General features: G+C 36.1%; 2 protein-coding genes across 2 annotated transcripts; both read right to left on the bottom strand.

The window, feature by feature from the left end:
* Positions 1–13007: 13007 nt before the first annotated feature.
* On the bottom strand, positions 13008–16300 carry LOC135846475 (maltase 1-like). The gene is made up of 8 exons (XM_065365584.1): positions 15144–16300; positions 14909–15069; positions 14699–14836; positions 14366–14613; positions 14094–14289; positions 13800–14013; positions 13364–13700; positions 13008–13288 (listed from the first exon to the last, which is right to left on the bottom strand). The coding sequence occupies exons 1-8, from the start codon at positions 15469–15471 to the stop codon at positions 13201–13203; spliced, it is 1710 nt and encodes a 569-aa protein (XP_065221656.1). The 5' UTR covers positions 15472–16300; the 3' UTR covers positions 13008–13200.
* A 148-nt stretch (positions 16301–16448) lies between these two features.
* Positions 16449–21516, bottom strand: LOC135846477 (sodium-dependent phosphate transport protein 3-like). The gene is made up of 10 exons (XM_065365585.1): positions 21238–21516; positions 20952–21166; positions 20648–20881; positions 20474–20561; positions 20161–20384; positions 19801–19947; positions 17322–17454; positions 17077–17232; positions 16892–16977; positions 16449–16701 (listed from the first exon to the last, which is right to left on the bottom strand). The coding sequence occupies exons 1-10, from the start codon at positions 21242–21244 to the stop codon at positions 16525–16527; spliced, it is 1467 nt and encodes a 488-aa protein (XP_065221657.1). The 5' UTR covers positions 21245–21516; the 3' UTR covers positions 16449–16524.
* Positions 21517–21865: the final 349 nt, after the last annotated feature.

Below are 21865 nucleotides of genomic sequence, written 5' to 3' on the forward strand. Positions count from 1 at the left end.
GAGAAATGACCACTGACCAGTTCTTTACGTTGATGATAGATTATCACTTTTTTGTTTCCGCCCAAATGAACAACTGGAAACATTCCTACACTTTTTATCTAATATTATAAAATTGTTGATAGATTATCATTATTTTTTTGTTTCCGCCCAAATGAACAAGTAATGTCAAGTACGGTCAAATAAATCTTGTGCTTCGGTAGGTACACTTTAATTGAGAACTGCTCGACTGCTCAACCAGTTCATGAATCTAACTCATCTATTAAAGTGCGAAGCTGAGAGGAGCTAAACGAATACAAGACTGGAAGCTGAACTGTTCACAAAAGAAACCTTGATGTGCAGAAATTTTTTAGACCGAATAAGTCCCACCAACTGATAATTTTCATTCTAAAGTACTTCTTTGGGCGGTGAAGGGCCGAGGCCCCGAGGGCGTATCTCATTTTCGACACCCCCCCCCCCTCCCACTCGTCAGGTTGGCTGTCAACGAATTCGAGCCATTTTAATTAGTTTTAAAGTATTCGACAAGTTTTGATGGTTGAAGTTTTCACTAAATTTCACCCAATTAAGTTGGAAAACTGAAATCTATGTATTGTCAACATGCTGAGTTGACTGGAGACGGTTTCAAGTTGTTTTTGGAAATTCCAGATTTCTAAATAATATTTTGAAATCTGTCCCAATGAACGTTAAGAGCTGAAATTCAGTTTGTCTTTGTACTTTGTAGTTTGTACCGTATTTTAGACATGCTGAGTTTACTGGTGATGAAGACGAGTTTTTGTGAAATTTCAGTTTTTCGAAAAATGTCCATTTATTAATGATCAATGGAATTGTGAAATTATTGGTCAAAAGAAAGTGTGTGGAACTGTGGAAATAAAAGCAATAGAGAATTTGCTGTATAAATACTGATTTATCGAATTTTATTACACCAACAATGTGTCTAGTAAAGAATCTTCTATACAGGGTGATGATTATGATTAGGTAATAACATTTGTACTTTGATGATGATTGACGCGAAATTTAAACATTATTTCAATTTATCAAACTTATCATAAGAAGCACAACAATAATCAAACAAATTGTAAACGACGAATATTCAATGACCATTGCTACTTTCAGCCATTCATTTTGTGATTTATTCGACGATTCGACATCCGCAGGCGTTATGGCTTCTATTAGTTCTGTTTTCATTGTGCCATTTTCGTATCCATTTTCTTTGGGACATGAGAATTTCTAAGTTTGAAAGCATAAAAAAAATATGTAAGTACATGATAATACTATGATATATTTCGCATTAGTTGTGCTTAAAACATGGAAATAGTATCATTTCTAAAATTGGGAAGCATTTTAGAACGCAGTAGTAGTGTCAACTCTGGCAATTTCAAAAAAGCAGGTAAAAATAGCCAAAAACTGGACAAATTTTCGGTGTTTTGAAATTGGCAAAAATGATTAAAATGTCTGTGGCACTGCTGTTTTGTAAAATATTTCCCCAGTTTCAAAAAATCGATAAAATAATGTTGGCAAAATTGTAAAATATCATTTGCAGCCTTCAGACTGGATTGGTGATGCGAATTATTGAATTTTTAGACACCCCCCCCCCCTCCTCTCCGCCCTCACTAAAAAGCCAATGAGAATAGATAATTAATTAACCAGAAACTATTTTTGAGAATTTGTTCATAAATCGATCGATGCAGACCCGGTAAACACACCGAACGCGAATCGCCGGCGGAAATCGCGGTCGCGAAAATCGCGTTCGATTCGCCGGCGAATAGAAGGCAGAAATCGCAGTGAAAAAAATGAAAAATCTCGTTGCAAAAATCGTAGGCGTATCGCGGGCGAATAGACGGCGGAAATCGCAGTCAAAAAAATGAAAAAACTCGTTGCGAAAATCGTAGGCGTATCGCCGGCGGATTCAGCAGTGATATTTTCAACGCGATACTCGCGTTCTATCCGCCGGCGAATCGAACGCGACAATCGCGCTGAAAAAATTTGAAAAAAACACTGCTGAATCCGCCGGCGATACGCCTACGAATTTCGCAACGATCTTTTTCATTTTTTTCAGCGCGATTTCCGCGGTCTATTCGTCGGCGAATAGAAGGCGAATTTAGTAGAGTTCTTTTACAATATTTTTCATGCGATTTTCGCATTTGTTTCGCGTTCAATCGAGTGAGCATTCAGATGTTCTTACGCAAGCATGCAATAACGAGCAGAATGTTGTGTTTTTTTTTATCTTTTCGTTCGTGTTTATTTAAAATTGGTTTTCTGGTGTTGAATTTTGATTAATTTTTTTGGAGTGATAATGAACAATTTTTTTTCGTGGTGTGTACATAGAATAAATTTTTCGGCGATGAGTCAGATTGGAATTTTTTTGTGATTATTTCTAATGAATTTTTTTTAGCAATTTTTGACACGTTTTTGTGATTTTTAAAATAAATTTTTCACTGTATTGATTCAAATTTAATTTTTTTATTCAGCTTGGAATTTTTCATGGTGATTTTGAACTGTTTTTTAGTGATGAATTCTGATAAATTTTTGATGATTTCAAATGGATTTTGTATGGTGACTTAGAATAATTATTCTAAATCACCATAATTCAATTTTTGTGTTTTTGGTTATTTTAATAAATTACAATTGATGTTGTTGCATTCTTGTGTGAAGTGATTTACCCAAGTATAGGTACTTCATCGTTTTTTCTTTTGTTATTTCCTAGTTTGTCTTCCTACATCAGGTTATTTATTTTGTTTTCTTGATTTTTAATTATGTAAACAAGTAAATTACTCGTAAAATTAATTGAAGAATACGTTCTGATTCTAATGTGGGAGAAGAAACTAGGAAAAAACCAAAGCAAAACATCATTGCGATTATCGCCTTCGAATCGCCTTCGAATCGCGTTCTGATATCGCTGCGATTTCCGCCGACGAATCGCCTTCGAATCGCGTTCTATTTCAACAGCGATATCGCTGCGATTCCCGCCGGCGTATCGCCTTCGGATTCCGCTGCGGAAAAAGCGGACATTTTCGCCGGCGATTCGAACGCGATTCCCGCCGGCGATACGCCGGCTGCCAATACGATGATCGCCTTCTATTCGCTGGCGTATCGCGTACTATGTGTTTACCGGGGATGATGTCATTAAGACGATAAATTCAACTTTGTAGGAGCTGAATTTCCTTTTGTCCTTTTCAATCGGATGGTGGCTTCAGAACAGCTGAAAGCCTTCAGCGATCGATTTGAGAGGTCAGCTGAAACCAATTTAATGGATTTTGAGGTTTAAAGAAAAAATAAGATTATCTAGTTCAAATTTTCAGAAATTCATCAAAAAACCATAAAGTAAAATTCAGCGTCTGAAATTTTGCTTCCAGGTGTATTTTCAGATTCTCTTTCATTTTCTCTTGTAAGATTCAAAATTTTTACAGTTGGTTAGGATATATTCTTAATGCTAACTGGCCCCAATGAATGAAAAATTGTCATTTACCATGTTCAGCAGTGCATCATATGAGAGTAATTTTCTTGCCAATCGAACATAGTGGGCAGTGGCACAGCCAGATATTCCCACTATCAGTAATAGACCAACGAATCCGATCACTAGAGTAAAAAACATCGAGTGATTAAATGAAAAATAAAATGACATTGTATGGGATGTCATATTCAATTGATCAGTTGCCACTTACAGAAATTACGAGCACATGTGATGAAATGAGGAATTGAATTCATCAATATTATAAGAAAAATTACTAGAAGTAGCAGAGATGATATTTTTGAAGCCAGTTTAATCCTATTTATTGGCGATATCAAAAATGACGACAGTGTTACCAAACTGACACCTGTAAAATGGGATGTTCATTCGTTCGCTATTTTCTTGGAACATGATTGTATCATCGAATAAAAATAAATTGATCCGTACAAACCTGTAAATAACAAACATAACACGATCTGCAATGAACGGCTCTTCATTTTCAAGGTGATTTCAAAAGTGCATTTGAAAACGCTACGGCACGGAAGTTTTCTTGCAATATTGGTTATTGTCCATAGGGCCACAGGTAACTTGGTCTTAGAATTTTTAATCATAATCATTAAAATAGAGGAAAATAAGTACATCTTGCTTGAGGCTAATGATGTTGATTTGATCAGATCTGAACTAATTTCAAGACCTGGTTTGGCCAAATTTGATCCAGAGAATGTCCGAATCTTATCAAAATAAAGTCACCCAGGATCACAATTTCACCACCATCATTAAATCTATGCTCAGTAATGGGATGTTCTATGTAACCCACATGGGAAAGTCCAGTAGATGGAGAAGGCAAAAAAATGGACTGCCACAGGGGAATGTTCTTGCTCCAATCCTATTCAATATATACACAAATGACCAGCCAATTGGAGACCAGACCAGACACTTCCTGTATGCAGATGACCTAGCAGCAATAGCTCAGGGGGATACACACATAGAGGTACAAGAAATGTTGCAGGAAACTCTGAACAGATTACAGACCTACTATGTGGATAATGCCCTCATACCAAATCCATCCAAAACTCAAGTGTGTAGCTTCCACCTTCCACCTGAAGAATGCAAAGGCGAAATGCACATTGAAGCTGGTGTAGGGAGGAGTGCAGCTGGAGAACTGTGAAAATCCCAAGTACAGTGGAAATCGCTTACAACGAGATTCAAGGGACCGGACATTTTGCTCGTTGTATCCGGTCTCTCGTACTAAAAGGTTTTACATTTATAACGAGCATCTTGTAATAACCGGATATAAAGAGCTTCTCGTTATAAATGATGCTTGTAACACATGTAGCAAAAAAATTGTCAATTTTACTGCTATTTTTGACTTGTCAAATTGATTGGAAACAGTTTCGAATTGTTTTGAGCAGTTCTAGAGCCTCCAGCAGCTTTTTAGAAAGTTCTGTTTTTCAAAAAATGCCACAAGATCTGCAGTCTGAATTTCAAAATTTTACCAAATTAACCCATGAAGCTGAAATTTGGGATTTAATGAATGTTTTCTGCATGAACACTTGTTATAAGCGAAAGAAAAAACAATAAAACGAACCAAATTTCAAGAATTTCAGCTCGTACTATCCGCATTCCTCGTTATAAATGAGCTCGTTCTAACAGGTACCATATTGTACATGTTTAAATGGCGTTGTGCTCGGGACCGAGCATTTTGCTCGTTGTATCCGAAATCTTGTACTAGCCGATCTCATTATAAGCGATTTCCACTGTACCTAGGAATCATGCTAGATTGAACCCTCACATTTAAGAGACACTGTGAGAACACAAAAATGAAGGTGGAAGCAAGAAACAACTTACTGCAGAAACTGGTATCAACTAGATGGGGAGCAAAGCCAAAGACGCAGAGGACAACAGTCATGGCACTGTGCTACTCTACAGCAGAGTATGGATGTTCCATCCAGGGGTGATCAGCACATGTTAAGAAGATTGACGTTGCTCTCAACAACACCATGAGAATTGTGTCTGGCTGCCTAAGACCAACCAGTGTTAAACACCTACCAAGAATATACAGCATTGCACCTCCTGGGATAAGATGGTGTGTGGCAGCGGATGTTGAGAGAACGAAAAAAGAACAAGACCCTCACCATGTTATGTTCAACCAGAAGGTGACCCCAAGGCTGAAGTCCAGGAGGATTTTTATGAAGGAGACCCATGTGATGAAAGTGGATCCAGTGGAGGGGAAAGAGAAAAGATGGTCGGATCTGGAAAAGGCCACATGTTACAAAAACCTGGCAAATGGACACGAACTGCCATATGTAGGGTGGCTCACACGCCAAGCTGGATGCACGCGGACAGCAGTAAACCTTACTAGATGGGGCATTCAGGATGATGTGAAGTGTCTAGACTGAGGACCACCTCCTTGTATGTGGCACAGGGACTGCATGCACTAGAGAGGAGCTGTGGGGAGAAATGAATAATCGCACAGAAGGCCTGGTGCAGAGGTGGAAGGGGAGAATTTAAAGAGATCCGAATGTCCCAGATATGGGCGAAGAAGAAGAAGATCAAAATGAGTAGTCTAAAGAGGTCATATAATAGGACTGATCTGATCTAATCAAATCTCTTATGTATAAACCTGGAAACAAACATACATTATATAGATCTTAGGACCACTAGATTACCTTAATAATATCTACGAATATACCTACCTCGTGATTTCATTTCCTTCATCAACTGTTCGAAGTCTTCCATCGTCCCATAAATAGGATCAATTCCTTTATAATCGGTAATATCATATCCGCCATCGGCCATAGAAGATGGATAAAAAGGTGGCATGTAAATGGTATCAATTCCAATGCCCTTTAAATAATCAAGCTTGGAAATCACTCCTTTGAGGTCTCCCATTCCATCACCATTGCTATCTTTGAACGATTTCAAATATATTTCGTAAATACTGGCGTGTTTCCACCATTCTTTATCCAAAGTCAAAATACTCGGTACGAATAACGACGCGATTAAAATTTGAAAGAAGTTCATTTTTTAAAATTTTTTATTAAACACTTAAATATTGATTTTTTTTTTAAACCGAAAAATGTTTTTCGTTCGAAGTTATCGTTGTATGAAAAAAGTCCTCTTATTTGTCGAGAAACGAAAAACGAACTGCGAAACGACGCCCGATTGAAACGAACTGGCGTTATGAGTTTTATTTCATCATCCATCAGTATTTAAGCTATGATTTTTGCATCATTCGATTTCTCAAGTGGGTACGTACTTCAACCGAAATAGTACTATTGTAATATGCATTTATGTACTCCAAAATATGGAGAATCGTATGGAGTATGGAAGACTAATGGACTTGATTGTGTCATCGATATTATTAGTCTATTACGGCGTCTAACTGTCTGTATACGTATGACGTGGTCATTACAATCGAACTATTCTTCAACAGTGCAGTGTGTCTGTGTACTTGTGAATTATTTCGCATCAATTCGGAAGAAATACTCATAGGGAGCTTCGAAATTCCAGGTGTTGGATTGCTTCATTTCAAAATTTACATATTGCTACTTGATTTGAAAAAAATTTCTGCGCGTAGGTATATTTCATTTTCATCACATTTCAATATTTTCGAATACAACACTGAAAGCATAATTATCTGAATGGTTGCCTATACAATCTCCGTCTCGTTGTAGACTTCAAAATGATTGAAATTTCCACCGAATATTTGAATATTTTGTGATTTCAAAAAGTCAAAAACAGGTTGTCGATCAAATCTTGCGAATTTTTAAAAAAAATAATGTTTTTCGCTTTGAATTTAAAAAAAAAAACTAGTGATGAAAATTTTTACATTTTGGATGCATAAGTATTCAATTTTTTGTTTCAATTAAGAATTTTTCTACTTGAAATTGAGTTATTTTGAAATTTTTTGAAATTTGTTTTCATAATCACCAAAGTCTACTTATTTGCATAAAATATATTGCATTGCATAAAATCATATTTTTGTAACTTGGAGTAAAATTGGAACATTGTCACGAATCTGTCTCGCATTTTTCATTTTGTGAGCCATCGGGTCCATGTTCTTCATCATGAGTTGTAAAATTCAAAGCTTGAACCTCAGCAGTGCCAAAAATTAAATACAGCGTGTTTGACACTACTAAAAATACTGTCGAATATAAGAATACCATTCCCCATATTTTTTCAGTATCCCGAAATAATGAAAATTTTACAATTTTAAGGACTTCTTTTTTCGATCAGTAAATATCTGGAGGAAATGATTGGATTGAATCGATCTGGTCAGATCCAATCAAGACCTGATCAGCCTGAACTGTTCTAAACCCATTAAAACTCTGATCTGATCAGGTCTCACAAGGGAAGCTCTTGAGGTGTCACATTCCGATTTGAACGGGACCACGATTTTTGGAAAAAGCATAGTCTAAAACTTCCAAACCCAAATTTTCAGCTGCCCAAGTTCATTTTTTGATTTTTGGCGAATTTTTGAAAATTCAAAATTGACTGTTTTTGGCAATTTATGCTTTTTTTTTAAAAAGTACGAACTTGATCAATGAAAATGGTCAAAATAAGTCCCAAAAGTAATATTAATTACCCAAATCGAAATTTTACCATTTCCAGTCATTCTGGAGCCTCCAGCGCGATTTTTCAATTTCTCCGGAATTTTGAATTTGCTGCAGGAGGCGTGAATATGAAGTTGGGCAACTAAAAATCTAGTCGTATATTACACTCGACCTAGTTAACGAGTTTATCTACATTTTAGTCCGGCATATGACAATAGGAGTAATTGCACCCCCCCCGCCGATCCTCCGGGACAACTTTTTTCTTAAAGGAGACATCCTAAGGAACATTTTAAAGCAAACTTGCCAAAAAAAAAAGTTGGCCTTACTTACAAAATGGCGGCCATTTTGATTGACAGGTCAGCCGAAATTGCAGATTTTGCGTTTTAACATAGGACTTGCACGGACTTTTTCGAACTTTACAAAGGTAGATCGAAAGATCATGCATTAATTTATCACCTGCCAAAACTTCAAGTGCTAAAGTGCGTTTTTCGACTTTTGGTGAATTTTTGAAAATCGAATTTTAACCAAAAATGAGTGGAAAAAATCAAAATTTTACCAAATTGACCTAGAAAGCTGAAATTTGGGATATACCCTATTTTCGACATGCCAAATCGATTGGAAACGGTTTCAATCCGTTTTGAGCAGTTCTGGAGCCTCCAGCAGATTTTTGAAACTCGAAATTCCCACAAAATGCCATCAAATTGGAGTTGTAAAGCTAAAATTTATTCTAAAAACTAATTTCAATACGCTACGAAGTACTGCAGGTGAATTTCAAGTCGTTTTGGATCCTCCAGCGACTTTTTGAAAATTCCTCAAGCCTCCAGCAGATTTTTTAAACTTTAAATAATTTTTACAAAATTTCATCAAATGGAGATGGAAAGCTGAAATTTACTCTACACTCCAATTTTAACACCCTCTGAAGACAACTTCAGGTGGGCTCAAGTAATTTTAGGGCCTCCAGCGACTTTTTTTGAAAATTACTGGAGCCTCCAGCAGATTTTTGAAACTTGAAATTTCCCCAACATCAATTTATCAAATGGAGTTGGCAAGCTGAAATTTACTTCGCAGACTACATGGTGGTTTCAAATGGTTTTGAAGCTTCCAGCTACTTGTAAAGACAGTATTATCTCCTTACCTTCACCTGAGGTGCAAATGTCTTACATGGTCTAACTTCACCCTAACGACCTAGTTAGACCTATACCTAGTGCTAAGCACAGATAGGCACTGGCGATTTACCGCCTCGTATACCTACTCTTCGGAGATAGAATATGAAATATAAATTTATGCACTGAATATGAATAAAATGAATACTCGGATGACTATAACGTTACTTTAGCTTTATTGTTAATTAAGCACAGTATGTACATAATCTGATTATATTACGTAAATAGAATTACGATTTGAATAAAGGAAGCGAGTACAAGTAGTCGCAAATGCGTGTTAGAAACACCACCCAGGGATAAGGGCATTTATGCCGGATAGGGCAGGTCTGACATAAATGACTCAAAACTGAGAATTTAAAGATGTCTGCAGTCCATCTTGAGTAACCACGAATATCCGATCCGATCCGATTGAACATTACGTAATAAGATATTCCATATCTTCGTAAATGATAGGTGGAAAGTACGTGCTCCATACGTCGAACGTACTGATAGGGCTCCGCACCTCGACCTATCTATCGAATGGAAACTAAGCTCTCGCTTAGTGAGTCCGTGGTTGACTGGCTATGTGATCGGATAACGTGAAACACTTCACTGACGCGAACTAAACCGCCAGATAGCGTGGTTACGTAACATGAACTGGTACTAAACCGAATGAAAGGTATAAGGAGAACAATTTTCCCTCGCCTAAGCGACAGAAAATGGCGCAATTCCTCCCTTTACATACTTTTAGGAAATTTCAATTTTCCAAAAAAACGTCATACAACCCTTCAAAAAGTTGCTGAAGGCTCCAAAATGACTTGAAATTCACCAGCAGTCAACTTCGTAGCGTAGGTATTGAAATTAGTTTGCAGAATGAATTTCGACTCTCCATCTTAGTCTGATGATTTGTATTTTGGGGAAATTTCAAATTTCAAAAATCTACTGGAGGCTCCAGTAATTTTCAAAAAAGTCGTTGGATGCTCTAAAATGACTTGAAATCCATCAGAAGTCGTTTTCAGAGGGTGTTAAAATTGGAGTGTGGAGTAAATTTCAGCTTTCCATCTCCATTTGATGAAATTTTGTGAAAATTCAGTTTCAAAAATCTGCTGCAGGCTTTAGGAATTTTCAAAAAGTCGCTGGAGGATCCAAAACGACTTGAAATTCACCTGCAGTACTTCGTAGCGTATTGAAATTAGTTTTTAGAATAAATCTCAGCTTTACAACTCCAATTTGATGGAATTTTGTGGGAATTTCGAGTTTAAAAAATCTGCTGGAGGCTCCAGAACTGCTTAAAACGGTTTGAAACCGTTTCCAATCGATTTGGCATGTCGAAAATAGGGTATATCCCAAATTTCAGATTTCTAGGTCAATTTGGTAAAATTTTGATTTTTTCCCTCATTTTTGGCCTAAATTCGATTTTCAAAAATTCACCAAAAGTCGAAAAACGCACTTTAGCACTTGAAATTTTGGCAGGTGATAAATTTTTGCATGATTTTTCGATCTACCTTTGTAAAGTTTGAAAATGTTCGTGCAAGTCATATGTTAAAACGCAAAATCTGCAATTTCGGCTGACCTGTCAATCAAAATAGCCGCCATTTTGTAAGTAAGGCCAACTTTTTTTTTTGCAAGTTTGCTTTAAAATGTTCCTTAGGATGTCCCCTTTAAGAAAAAAGTTGTCCCGGAAGATCGGCGGGGGGGGGGGGTGCAATTACTCCTATTGTCATATGCCGGACTATTCGGGCCGATTTTGAGTGTGCCACCTCAAGAGTGGTTTCTTGAGGTGTCACTATCGCTCCAAAACGGCTGGAAATGGTGGAATTTGCACTCCGGGGGTTAGTTCTTGAAGAAATACAGCGATTCGCACGAATTTCACAAATTTCCTCTCAAGCGGGTTATCTGTTGACTTTTTTTGATTTTTTAATTTTGAAAAAAGCTGGTCAAAAAACCACTCTTGAGGTGTCACTCCCGAAATCGACTCCAATGTAGATAAACTCGTTAAACAGGTCGAGTATAATACACAACTCGATTTTTAGCTGCCCAACTGCATATTCACGCCTTCTGGAGCAAATTCAAAATTCTGGAGAAATTGAAAAATCGCGCTGGAGGCTCCAGAATGGCTGGAAATGGTAAAATTTCGATTTGGGTAATTAATATTAGTTTTGGGACTTATTTTGACCATTTTCATTGATCAAGTTCGTACTTTTTAAAAAAAAAGCATAAATTGCCAAAAACAGTCAATTTTAAATTTTCAAAAATTCGCCAAAAATCGAAAAATGAACTTGTGCAGCTGAAAATTTGGTTTTGGTGGTTTTAGACTAGGTATGCTCTTTCCAAAAATCGTGGTCCCGTTCAAATTGGAGTGTGACACCTCAAAAGGTTCTCTTGTCAGATCTGGTCAGGTCTGCATCAGATCCAGTAATTTTCCCCATGGTGGTTTGCTGTAGAAACATATATTATTTTGATACTCACCAATGTTTCAGTGAAATAATTCACAGCCCAAGTGAGTGCAAACATTTGATTAGAAGATGATGTGCCGGATAATCCTTCAATAATTACTGTAAAATTGAAAAATATAATTCATGAAAAAATAAATACGTGTCACTTCAAAAAGGACATAAATGCCAAAAATGGCGATTTTGGGAAATCGCGTTTGATGTTTTAAGTGCGATTTTTTTCATATTTACGTTGGGAATTCAGCCGGAAACGTTTTGTACTTATTCTAAAAATTTCATCTTTTCACTACAAGAAAACACCTCGCCCATCACGCAATATAAATTTCTCTTTTCTCCAGAGCAATTTTAAAACTTCAAGTTATATGTCCTTTTTGAAGTGACAAGCTGTATTTTCGTCAGTTTCGCGTTAATGACGTCACACCTTCCGTGTATGCAGGTATTTAAAAAAATATCTCAAAGACGAAAATTGTAGAGGATGAAACAACGAACATTTTCATATAAAAATTTTCAACTTTAACCTTCTTCTGCGACGGAAAAATCATACTCCAAAAAATGACAAATTTTTGTCTCATAAATTTAAAAAAAATTATTTACGGTGCCATGCCAAAAATGGCGATTTTGGGAAATCGCGTTTGAAGTTTCAAGTGCAATTTTTTCGGATGTAAAATGTATACCTAAACCTATATTATAAATGTACATCGAAATCATGCTTTTCGAGACGTTGCTTTTCAAATAGTATGTTGTCAATTTGACAACATGTCAATTATACGCAAACGGTGCAGGGAGGAGGGTCAATTTCAGGAAATTGTGATTTTGTCCCATTTTTGATCCAAATTTCATTATCAAAAATTCGCCAAGAATTTTCAAAATGTGGCTGGAATTTCCAGAATGGTTTGGCAAGTTGAAATTTGAATTCCAAGTTCGTTGAATAAAATTATCTAGTAGGTAGGTATGTGGAAATGTTAACTTTCAAAAACCTGCTGGAGATTCCAGAACTGATACTATTTCCAATCGATCCAGAGGATCAAAAATTCAGCTTTCTAGCTTAATTTACTGAAATTTTTATTTTCTTCTCATTTTTGGCCATCAGATTTTTTAAATGTAGCAAAAATTGAAAAGAGCAGGTTACCGCCAGAAATTTTGGCTGGTGATGTACGATAATTTTGCATGCTCTTTCCGTTCAGCTTTGACGGCTCAAAAAGATATTCTTGAACGTCTTCGTTAGATATCCTTCTGACAGTCCAACTTTCTCTCCTTCAAAGAGAGCCATTTTAAGTGATCTAAAATGGATTGCCTCCTAAAATGGAGTGGTGTCGTGTAAGTAAGCGTATCTCATAGAATTTTCTCAAATGAAAATAAAAGATCGATCATTCGTTCAAGAAAAATATTTAATGGAATACTTTGGTATGTTTCATGGTACATTCTCAACCCCTTAAAAATATTTCCATTTTTCATAATTATTCTTAATGCATTTCTTCCGATATGCTTTCCGCTCGCTAAAACTCTCGGAAATTCTGGTTCCGCTCAGCGAGAACGGACATCGTAAATACATACTTCCGAATTGACTCGATTTTATTTCATTGGAAAAACAAGGTATAGTCAGTCTATTGTATTATTGACTCGAGTATAAGTGCAGAATGAGGTCGAAGAACAGACAAATTTGGATAATTGGGTGTCGTTTTGATAATGGTACTGCAAAATCAAACAATAAATTAGTACGAATCGATCGATAGAAAAACAAAATTTCTAAAGATTTCCTTTACTTACCCTTTCTTATACCCGGAATTCGGACTGGAAGCCACCACTTTCATGGTTGATGAAACATTGTCCAAATTGGTGTACAAATCTATGGGCTCAGTCTCCGTTCCTAAATTCATTATTGTTACATAACCAGTTCCTTTAAAAGTTCTGGAGAAAGCTAGAATCCATTTTGAGACAATGTGAAACTTCAAATCGCCATATTTAAATGTGTCGGTTTTCCTAAGCGACATTAGGTCCTTGAAGTAATTCAAACTGCTGTTTTCACGACCCATTTGAGTTTTAACGTTGAATTGCCAGTAATTCGGATGAACTGGTAGCCAAGGTTTCTCAGCTGAAGTGAATCCTGTGTCAATGTTAAAATGAGTGTGATTTAAATTACCTACATATTTAGGTACCTACTGATGATGTGAGGGAGCATTATGGACTATAATGTCCTTCTTACCAGCATTTCTCGAATCGTCCCAATGCATCGGTGAGCGATGAATAAATCTTTTATAGGTATCCTCCAATTGAACCAGTTTATTTGCTCCCATGCTCAGTTCTTCTCCATAATACACGGTACCTGTTCCAGGTAGCATGGCAACCAATACCAATAGAATAGAGTTGTATTCAACGTCAAAAACGTACGAAAATCTGCCAAAATCATGATTGCCCAGCTGCAAAAATGGTCTCATTGTTTGTAAAATGGACTACGAATGATTTAAACTATATTCTATCTCATTCGTATGCAACTTACAGCCCAATTTGATGGAAAGCCTTTTGGTACTTGATCCAACCACGAGTGAAGGAAATCATGAAGCTGTTGAGCATTCAAGTATGTCTTCAAAGATGTCAAAAGAAAATTAAACGGTAAATGGAACACTGGGAATCGTCTTGTTCCGTAATATTTCACGATTTTCGGAACTGATCCGTATGTTTCTCCAATTAGAGGACTGTTAGTACATAGAATGGAATATTAGGCTGCGTATTCTCGTTCGTTTATTGGAGAAAAAGAGTGAAAAAATTTACGTTTGGGTTGATTTTCCCGACTTTTTGTCATATCGTGCAACAAATTGGTGTAATTCGTTGAGAAATTTGAATGTATCTGGGTGGTGAACATGGGCCTTGTAATCATCAACGGCGAATACTGCTTCTAGCGAGGAGTGTTCAGGTTTTAATGGTGGGTGATCTTGAAGTTTTTCGTCTTCTAAAAGTACCATTGGTGCATCAACTCTGAATCCAGTTACTCCTTTTTTCAACCAAAACTCGATTATGTTCTGCAAAATCAAATCAAATTGCCCAGTTGATATTTAACCTGAATTTAGATTCACACGCAGACGATCTTATGGAATCGGTAGTTACTTTTATTTCATCTTTAACTGCTTCATTTCTCAAATTTAAATCGGGTTGCTTTTCTGTAAAATGTCGCAGATAGAACTGTTTCCTTTTGTCGTTCCAAGCCCATGCACTTCCACTTTCATGTAAATTGAATATACTGAACTAAAATTAAGAAAAGAATTTACGTTTTCAAATTTATTAGATGGGTTCTATATGTTCAATTAATATACCTACCCAATTATTTGGTGGAATAGGTTTTTTATTCCAGTCGTAGCCTTTTGGATCAGCCCAGACATAGTAATCTGTGTATGGATCAATCCTCTCAATTGACTTTTGAAACCATTCGTGCTCATCGCTGCTGTGATTGATCACCAAGTCCATTAAAAAATATAAACCTGGAAACAAACATATATTATAAAGGTCTTATGCCCACTAGATTACCTTAATGATACGAATTATATATACTTACCTCGTGATTTCATTTCCTTCATCAACTGTTCGAAGTCTTCCATCGTCCCATAAACGGGATCAATTCCTTTGAAATCGGTAATATCATATCCGCCATCGGCCATAGAAGATGGATAAAAAGGTGGCATGTAAATGGTATCAATTCCAATACCAGTTAGATAATCAAGTTTGGAAATCAGTCCTTTGAGGTCTCCTATTCCATCACCATTACTGTCTTTGAACGATTTCAAATATATTTCGTAAATACTGGCGTGTTTCCACCAAGTTTTATCCAAAGTCAAAATACTCGGTACGAATAACGACGCGATTAATATTTGAAAGAACTTCATTTTTTTAAAAATTTTTATTAAAAACTTGGATAATTAATTTTTTTTTTCAAACCGAAAAATTTTTATCGTTCGAAGTTGTCGTTGTACGAAAAAAGTCCTCTTATTTGTCGAGAAATGAAAAACGAACTGCGAAACGATGCCCGATTGAAATGAACTGGCGTTATGAGTTTTATTTCATCATCCATCAGTATTTAAGCTATGATTTTTGCATCATTTGGTTGCTCAAGTAGGGACGTAATACAACCAAAATAGTACTATTGTAATATGCATATTACGGTGTCGTAACTGTTTGGTTTTTACGTATGAATGACGTGGTCATTAAGTACAATCAAATTATTCTTCAACGGCGCAGTGTGTCTGTGTACCTAGGTACTTGTGAATTATTTCGCATCAACTCGGAGGAAATAAGTACATATGTGACCCGCTCTGACAAAACCGACCATTTCGACAAAATTTCAAAAAATGTTTTTTTCTCAAAAATCTGATCTTTCAACCCTTAAAACTCATTTTAAACATCATTATTTTGGACACTTTTTTTTGTCGAAACGGTCGGTTTTGTCAGAGTGGGTCACATATAGAAAGAGGTAGCTTCGAAATTCCAAGTATTGGATGGCTTCATTTCAAAATTTACCTATTGCTTGTTGATTTGGAAAAAACCACAGCGTGTATTATTCATCGCATTTCAATATTTTTGAATGCAACACTAAAAACATAATCATCTGAATGGTTGCCTATTCGATCTCCGCCGTTTTAGACCTCAAAATGATTTGAAATTTTCACCGAGATCTTAATACGTCTTTCTGAACCAGATAAATTTTAATATTTTTCGCTTCGTATTCTTAAAAAATCAGGGATTAAAATTATTTTTTGCATTTTGAATAATTTTTTTGTCTCGATTTAGAATTTTTCTGCTTGAAATCAGCTTATTTTGAAATTTTTTGGAACTTATTTTTATGCATAATTTGTGCAAAGTCTACTTATTTTTTGGATAAAATATTTATTGCATTGTATAAGTTCATAGTTTTTATAACTTGGAGTAAAATCAAAACATTGTCACGGAGATGTCTCGGATTTTTCATTTTGTGAGTCTTCAGGCCCATGCTCTTCATCATAAGTTGTAAAATTCCAAGCTTGTATCTCAGAAGTGCCAAAAATCAAAAACAACGTGTTTGACACTACTAAAAATACTGTCGAATATAAGAATACCATTCCCCATAGTTTTTCAGTATCCTGAAATAATAAAAATTTTACGATTTTGAGGACTCCTTCTCCTTTTTTTGATCAGTAAATTTCTGAGGGAAAATGATTGGATTTGATCAGACCTGGCCAGCTCCAATCAGGATCTGATCAGCCTAAACAGTTATAATCCCATCATTTTCCCCTTCGTGGTTTGCTGTACAAACATTATTTTGATACTCACTAATGTTTCGGTGAAATAATTCACAGCCCAAGTGAATGCGAACATTTGAATTGAAGATGATGTGCCGGATAATCCTTCAATAATTCCTGCAAAATGATAAAATTAATTTCAGTTACTCGTACGCCCATTTTTGAGAAAAGAAATTGTAGTTTCATGAAATTCACGATTCACGAGGAGTCACGTACCACAAAATTGAGGACTCATGTCCATCATACTCAATGGAGCTCCGAATGAGAGTAAGGGTCTCGTGATGCAGTGGATTAAAAGGCACACGATGACTAGAGTCAAGTTACATTTAGTAAACGCAATAATTATCATTGGAACGGAAGCAAAACTTGATCCTTTATTTGGGAAAAAATAGGAAAAAAAGAGCTTTTTGAATAATTTATCGTAAAAAAATTATGTAATTTTATCAACAAATTATACTTACCTAAAAAAGAACAAATTTTCCTAATGCTGGTGATTTTGAGTAAGTTCTTTTTCAGTGCTGTATCGATACTATATGCTATGCCAAATATTAATACTCCCACTACGATGTTAGGTACGCTTGAAATTATTCCAATCTGGACAAAAAACCGTTACCTTTGAAATTATCCCTGAATTTCTACATCTCAGCAGAAAATGATTATATTTCATCATAGTCGGGGAGCCCGCTTAGGGATCTATTGCACGCCCCCCCCCCGGACGATCCTCGAGGACAACATTTTTCTTAAAGAGAGAGTCCTAAGGAACATTTCTAGCCCTTTTACTAAAAAAAAAAGGTGGCTCTACTTACAAAATAGCGGCCATTTTGTTTGACAGGTCAACCGAAATAGCAGATTTTGCGTTCCAACATAGGACCTGCACGAAATTTTTTAAACCGTACAAAGGTAGATCGAAAGATCAAGAAAAAATTTATCACCTGTCAAAATTTCAAGTGCTAAAGTGCGTTTTTCGATTTTTGGTGAATTTTTAAAAAATCAAATTAAGGCCAAAAATGAGAGAAAAAATCAAAATTTTACCAAATTGACCAAGAAAGCTGAAATTTGGGATATACCCCATTTTCGACATGGCAAATCGATTGGAAACTGTTTCAAACCGTATTGAGCAGTTCTGGAGCCTCCAGCAGATTTTCGGAACTCGAAATTCCCACAAAATTTCATCAAATGGAGTTGGATAGTCGAAAGTTACTCTGCTAACTAATTTCAATACGCTACAAAGTCAACTGCAGGGAGATTTCAAGTCGTTTTGGAGCCTCCAGCGATTTTTCGAAAATTACTGGAGCTTCCAGTAGATTTTTGAAACTTGAAATTTCCACAAAATTTCATCAAACGGAGATAGAAAGTCGAAATTCATTCTGCCAACTAATTTCCAAACGCTACGAAGTCGACTGCTGGTGGATTTAAAGTCGTTTTGGAGCCTCCAGCGACTTTTTGAAAGGTCGTATCGCGTTTTTTGGGAAATTGAAATTCTCAAAAAGTAGCTGGAAGCTTCAAAACCATTTGAAACCACCATGTAGTATTGAGATTAGTTTGCGAAGTAATTTTCAGCTTGCCAACTTCATTTGGTAAAAAGTTGCGGGAATTTCAAGTTTCAAAAATCTACTGGAGGCTCCAGTAATTTTCAAAAAGTTGCTGGAGGTTCCAAAATGACTTGCACCCACCTGAAGTCATCTTCAGAGGGTGTTAAAATTGGAGTGTAGAGTAAATTTCAGCTTTCCATCGCCATTTGATGAAATTTTGTAAAAATTTAAAGTTTCAGAAATCTGCTGGAGGCTCCAAAACGACTTGAAATTTACTTGCAGTACTTCGTAGCGCATGGAAATTAGTTAGCAGAATAAATTTCAGCTTTCCAACTCCATTTTGATGAAATTTTGTGGAAATTTCGAGTTCCAAAAATCTGCTGGAGGCTCCAGAACTGCTCAAAACGGTTTGAAACAGTTTCCAATCGATTTGCCTTGTCGAAAATAGGGTATATTCCAAATTTCAGCTTTCTTGGTCAATTTGGTAAGATTTTGATTTTTTCCTTCATTTTTGACCTTAATTTGATTTTCAAAAATTCACCAAAAATCGAAAAACGCACTTTAGCTCTTGAAATTTTGACTGGTGATGAATTTTTGCCTGATCTTTCGATCTACCTTTGTACGGTTTAAAAAATTTCGTGCAAGTCCTATGTTGGAACGCATAATCTGCTATTTCGGCTGACCTGTCGATCAAAATGGCCGCCATTTTGCAAGTAGGGCCACTTTTTTTTTTGAGTACAAGAGCTACAAATGTTCCTTAGGACTCCTCCTTTGAGAAAAAAGTTGTCCCGGAGGATCGACGGTAGGGGGGGGGGTTGCAATAGATCCTTAAGAGGGCTTCTCGACTATCAGGTCTGATCGTTGGTTGGATCCAACCAGTTCTGAACAGATCTGATCAAACCTGATTGATTAAATCAGACCAGGCATTGTAGGATCTGAACATAACCCAGATCCAATCAGATCTGTCCAGATCTCATCAGACCTAAAAGGGAAGATCTTATTGGATCAGATCTGATCTGGTCAGATCTAATCAGGCCTCCCTTTGTAGATCTGAACTGATCTAATCCAATCTGGTCAGAGCCTGGATTTGATCAGATCCAATCATTTTCCCCTGTGATGTCAAATAGTGAGTTCAATAACGGTGTGTCTACTGCCCAAGAAAATTAAGAATTTACAAAGAAAAAAGTACAAAATTGTAAAATGACCCAAAAATGTACAAAATTCACAAAATTTGTACGAAATTTTGAAAAAAATTTCAAATGTAAAAAAAAGTTGAATTAATAAAACCCGTGTTTGAAACATTTTTGCACGTTGATTATTGTTGAAAAAAATATGAAAAAAGTACAAAAAAAGGAGGACATGTTGTTTTTTGGATTCAGTAGACATCCTGAATAAGTTAAATAGGTACCTCATTGGAATCCATCCCATAAATGTTTCTAAGGTACACTGGTGAATAGGTTGTCAACATCACCCAAGCCCACATATTTGCATTCATCGCTAAAATACTGACAATGACAGGTACGCTGAATAAAATACTTCTCCATGGAATTCTAGCCTGTTAAGCAATGAAAAAGAATAAAATAAAACACTGGCAAAAACATACTCACACTCTTTTAAGTGCATATGTGCGCGCATTGTCTGCGCATAGGCATTGAGCGCATGCGCAATTCATTTCTGCGCGCGCATATAATCATAAATTGCTAGCGCATGCGCGTTGATTTTTTTCAACTTACTCTAGGCGATGCGCGCGCAGATGTTTGCTACCTACCTTGGTCTTTGACGCAGCTTCCTGTAAACTACTATCAATGTATTCTTTTTCTTCTTTCGTTATGGTGGGATGTTGAGAAGGCGAATCGTGGATCAACATGTACCAAAGTATGCTCCAAATAATTCCACAAATACTGGTGAAATGGAAAACATATGTCCAGTCGAGGTACTGGGCGATATATCCGAATAAAAAATTACCAGAAGTCATGCCAGATATCGAACCAGCTATACATAAAATAACCAGTATGTTTCGATTGTGCCATATTATTTTATTTAATACTTATTGATTTGATTGAAATATTTCATTTACCTACCGAAAAAAGCAGCTCCAAATTCACCTCTTTCTTGAGATGGGGTCCATTTTCCTACTATTGTGTATAATGCAGCTGGCACAGACATAAACTTTGAACGAATTTTTAGTTGTAGCGATGAAGATTATTTTAGTTTTTAATTTTTTCTAATTGAAAAATTGTTTGTAAAATGCTTACAGATAGAACTCCTTGGATTGCTCTGAGCCATGCCACTTGCAGATAGCCATAATTTGCCACAATCGGAATCAACGATGACATCGCTGAAGAAATCAGCTGCGCATACCCTCCTACTATTTTCGATCCGTATTTATGGGCGAGAACACCTCCAGGTAAGATTGAAATATAATTCAACCAATAGTATCCGGATAATACTGTATTTTGTTCGGATTCCGACCAATCTAGTACGAATCCCTGAGGAAATTTTTTTTTAAAAACTTTGAAAAACGCCACGAAATTAAGTTTTGGTTTAAATATCACTCACTTCTTGAGTATTCGACGACGATGACTCATCGATTGTGAAGAAATCCCTCAAAAAGAATAATTGATTGGGGCATATGGCTGCCTGATTTGAGAGTTCTCCTTGGCTAGATGTGGATGGTGTTCCCGTCATGGAAACTATTGCGATATTTATACTGAGTGTAACGAATGTGTTGCATATTAGTTGAAACAGGATCATCCACCAGAGTACGTTACGTTCTATAAATTTTATCTCGAGAGTAATATCATTTTCAAAATTGTGATTAGTATCTCTATAAACTTGTACTTACTCTGCATGGTTGAATCGTAATCGTTTGATGTCAAATAATCCCAAATACAGCTGCAGTATTTTCTCTAAAAAAATCTCTGTGAGTTCTACTTTATGAGCATTCACTGATATCAATAAACTGTTGGAATATAGGTAATTTGAATGGAGTGAAATTTTAAAGGTATAAAACAACAATGAAACTTTCTTTATAAATGTAATTCGAATGAGCAGCTTTCACCGAAATATTTTCGATAAGTAATGAAGTCGCATTTACACGTATTTGGATTTTTTTTTCAAGTGTATAAGCAGATTCGTGTTTGTGTTTTTAAAACTTCCGCGTCATCATTGGATTTATTAAGAACTTACCTCACTGCATAATCTTATCACTCAACTCACTTAATCCTGTCATTCATGAATCGAACTTTTTCCCATACACAAGTCAGTTTTTCTCGATAAATATTTCTAATATGGGCGATTAGTAGTCCAGTGAACTGAAGGACTTGTGTTTTCAACTGATCTTATCAGTGGTTCCACTTCATTTTGTCGAAATGTTTTTGTAAAAGTATTATTATTTTTCCTCATTTGATGAGAGTGAGGCAGATTTTCTGAAAATTTATGGCGGTTCGATGCGCAAATTGTGCAATATAATG

Source organism: Planococcus citri, chromosome 5 (genome assembly GCF_950023065.1).
Source record: "Planococcus citri chromosome 5, ihPlaCitr1.1, whole genome shotgun sequence".
In the NCBI taxonomy this organism is placed as follows: Eukaryota; Metazoa; Arthropoda; class Insecta; order Hemiptera; family Pseudococcidae; genus Planococcus; species Planococcus citri.

Bases quoted from the DNA above. Each gene is read 5' to 3' on its own strand.
- LOC135846475 (XM_065365584.1), bottom strand. From the start codon at position 15,471: ATGAAGTTCTTTCAAATATTAATCGCGTCGTTATTCGTACCGAGTATT. The intron at 14,290-14,365 runs GTAAATTTTTTC...ATGTACTAACAG, and splicing joins TCGGGAAAATCAACCCAAAC to TCCTCTAATTGGAGAAACAT. The intron at 14,014-14,093 runs GTAAGTTGCATA...CCATTTTTGCAG, and splicing joins GCTTTCCATCAAATTGGGCT to CTGGGCAATCATGATTTTGG.
- LOC135846477 (XM_065365585.1), bottom strand. The intron at 19,948-20,160 runs GTAGGTAGCAAA...ATTGCTTAACAG, and splicing joins AAGCTGCGTCAAAGACCAAG to GCTAGAATTCCATGGAGAAG. The intron at 16,702-16,891 runs GTGAGTATCAAA...TTATTATTTCAG, and splicing joins ATTATTTCACCGAAACATTA to GATACTGAAAAACTATGGGG.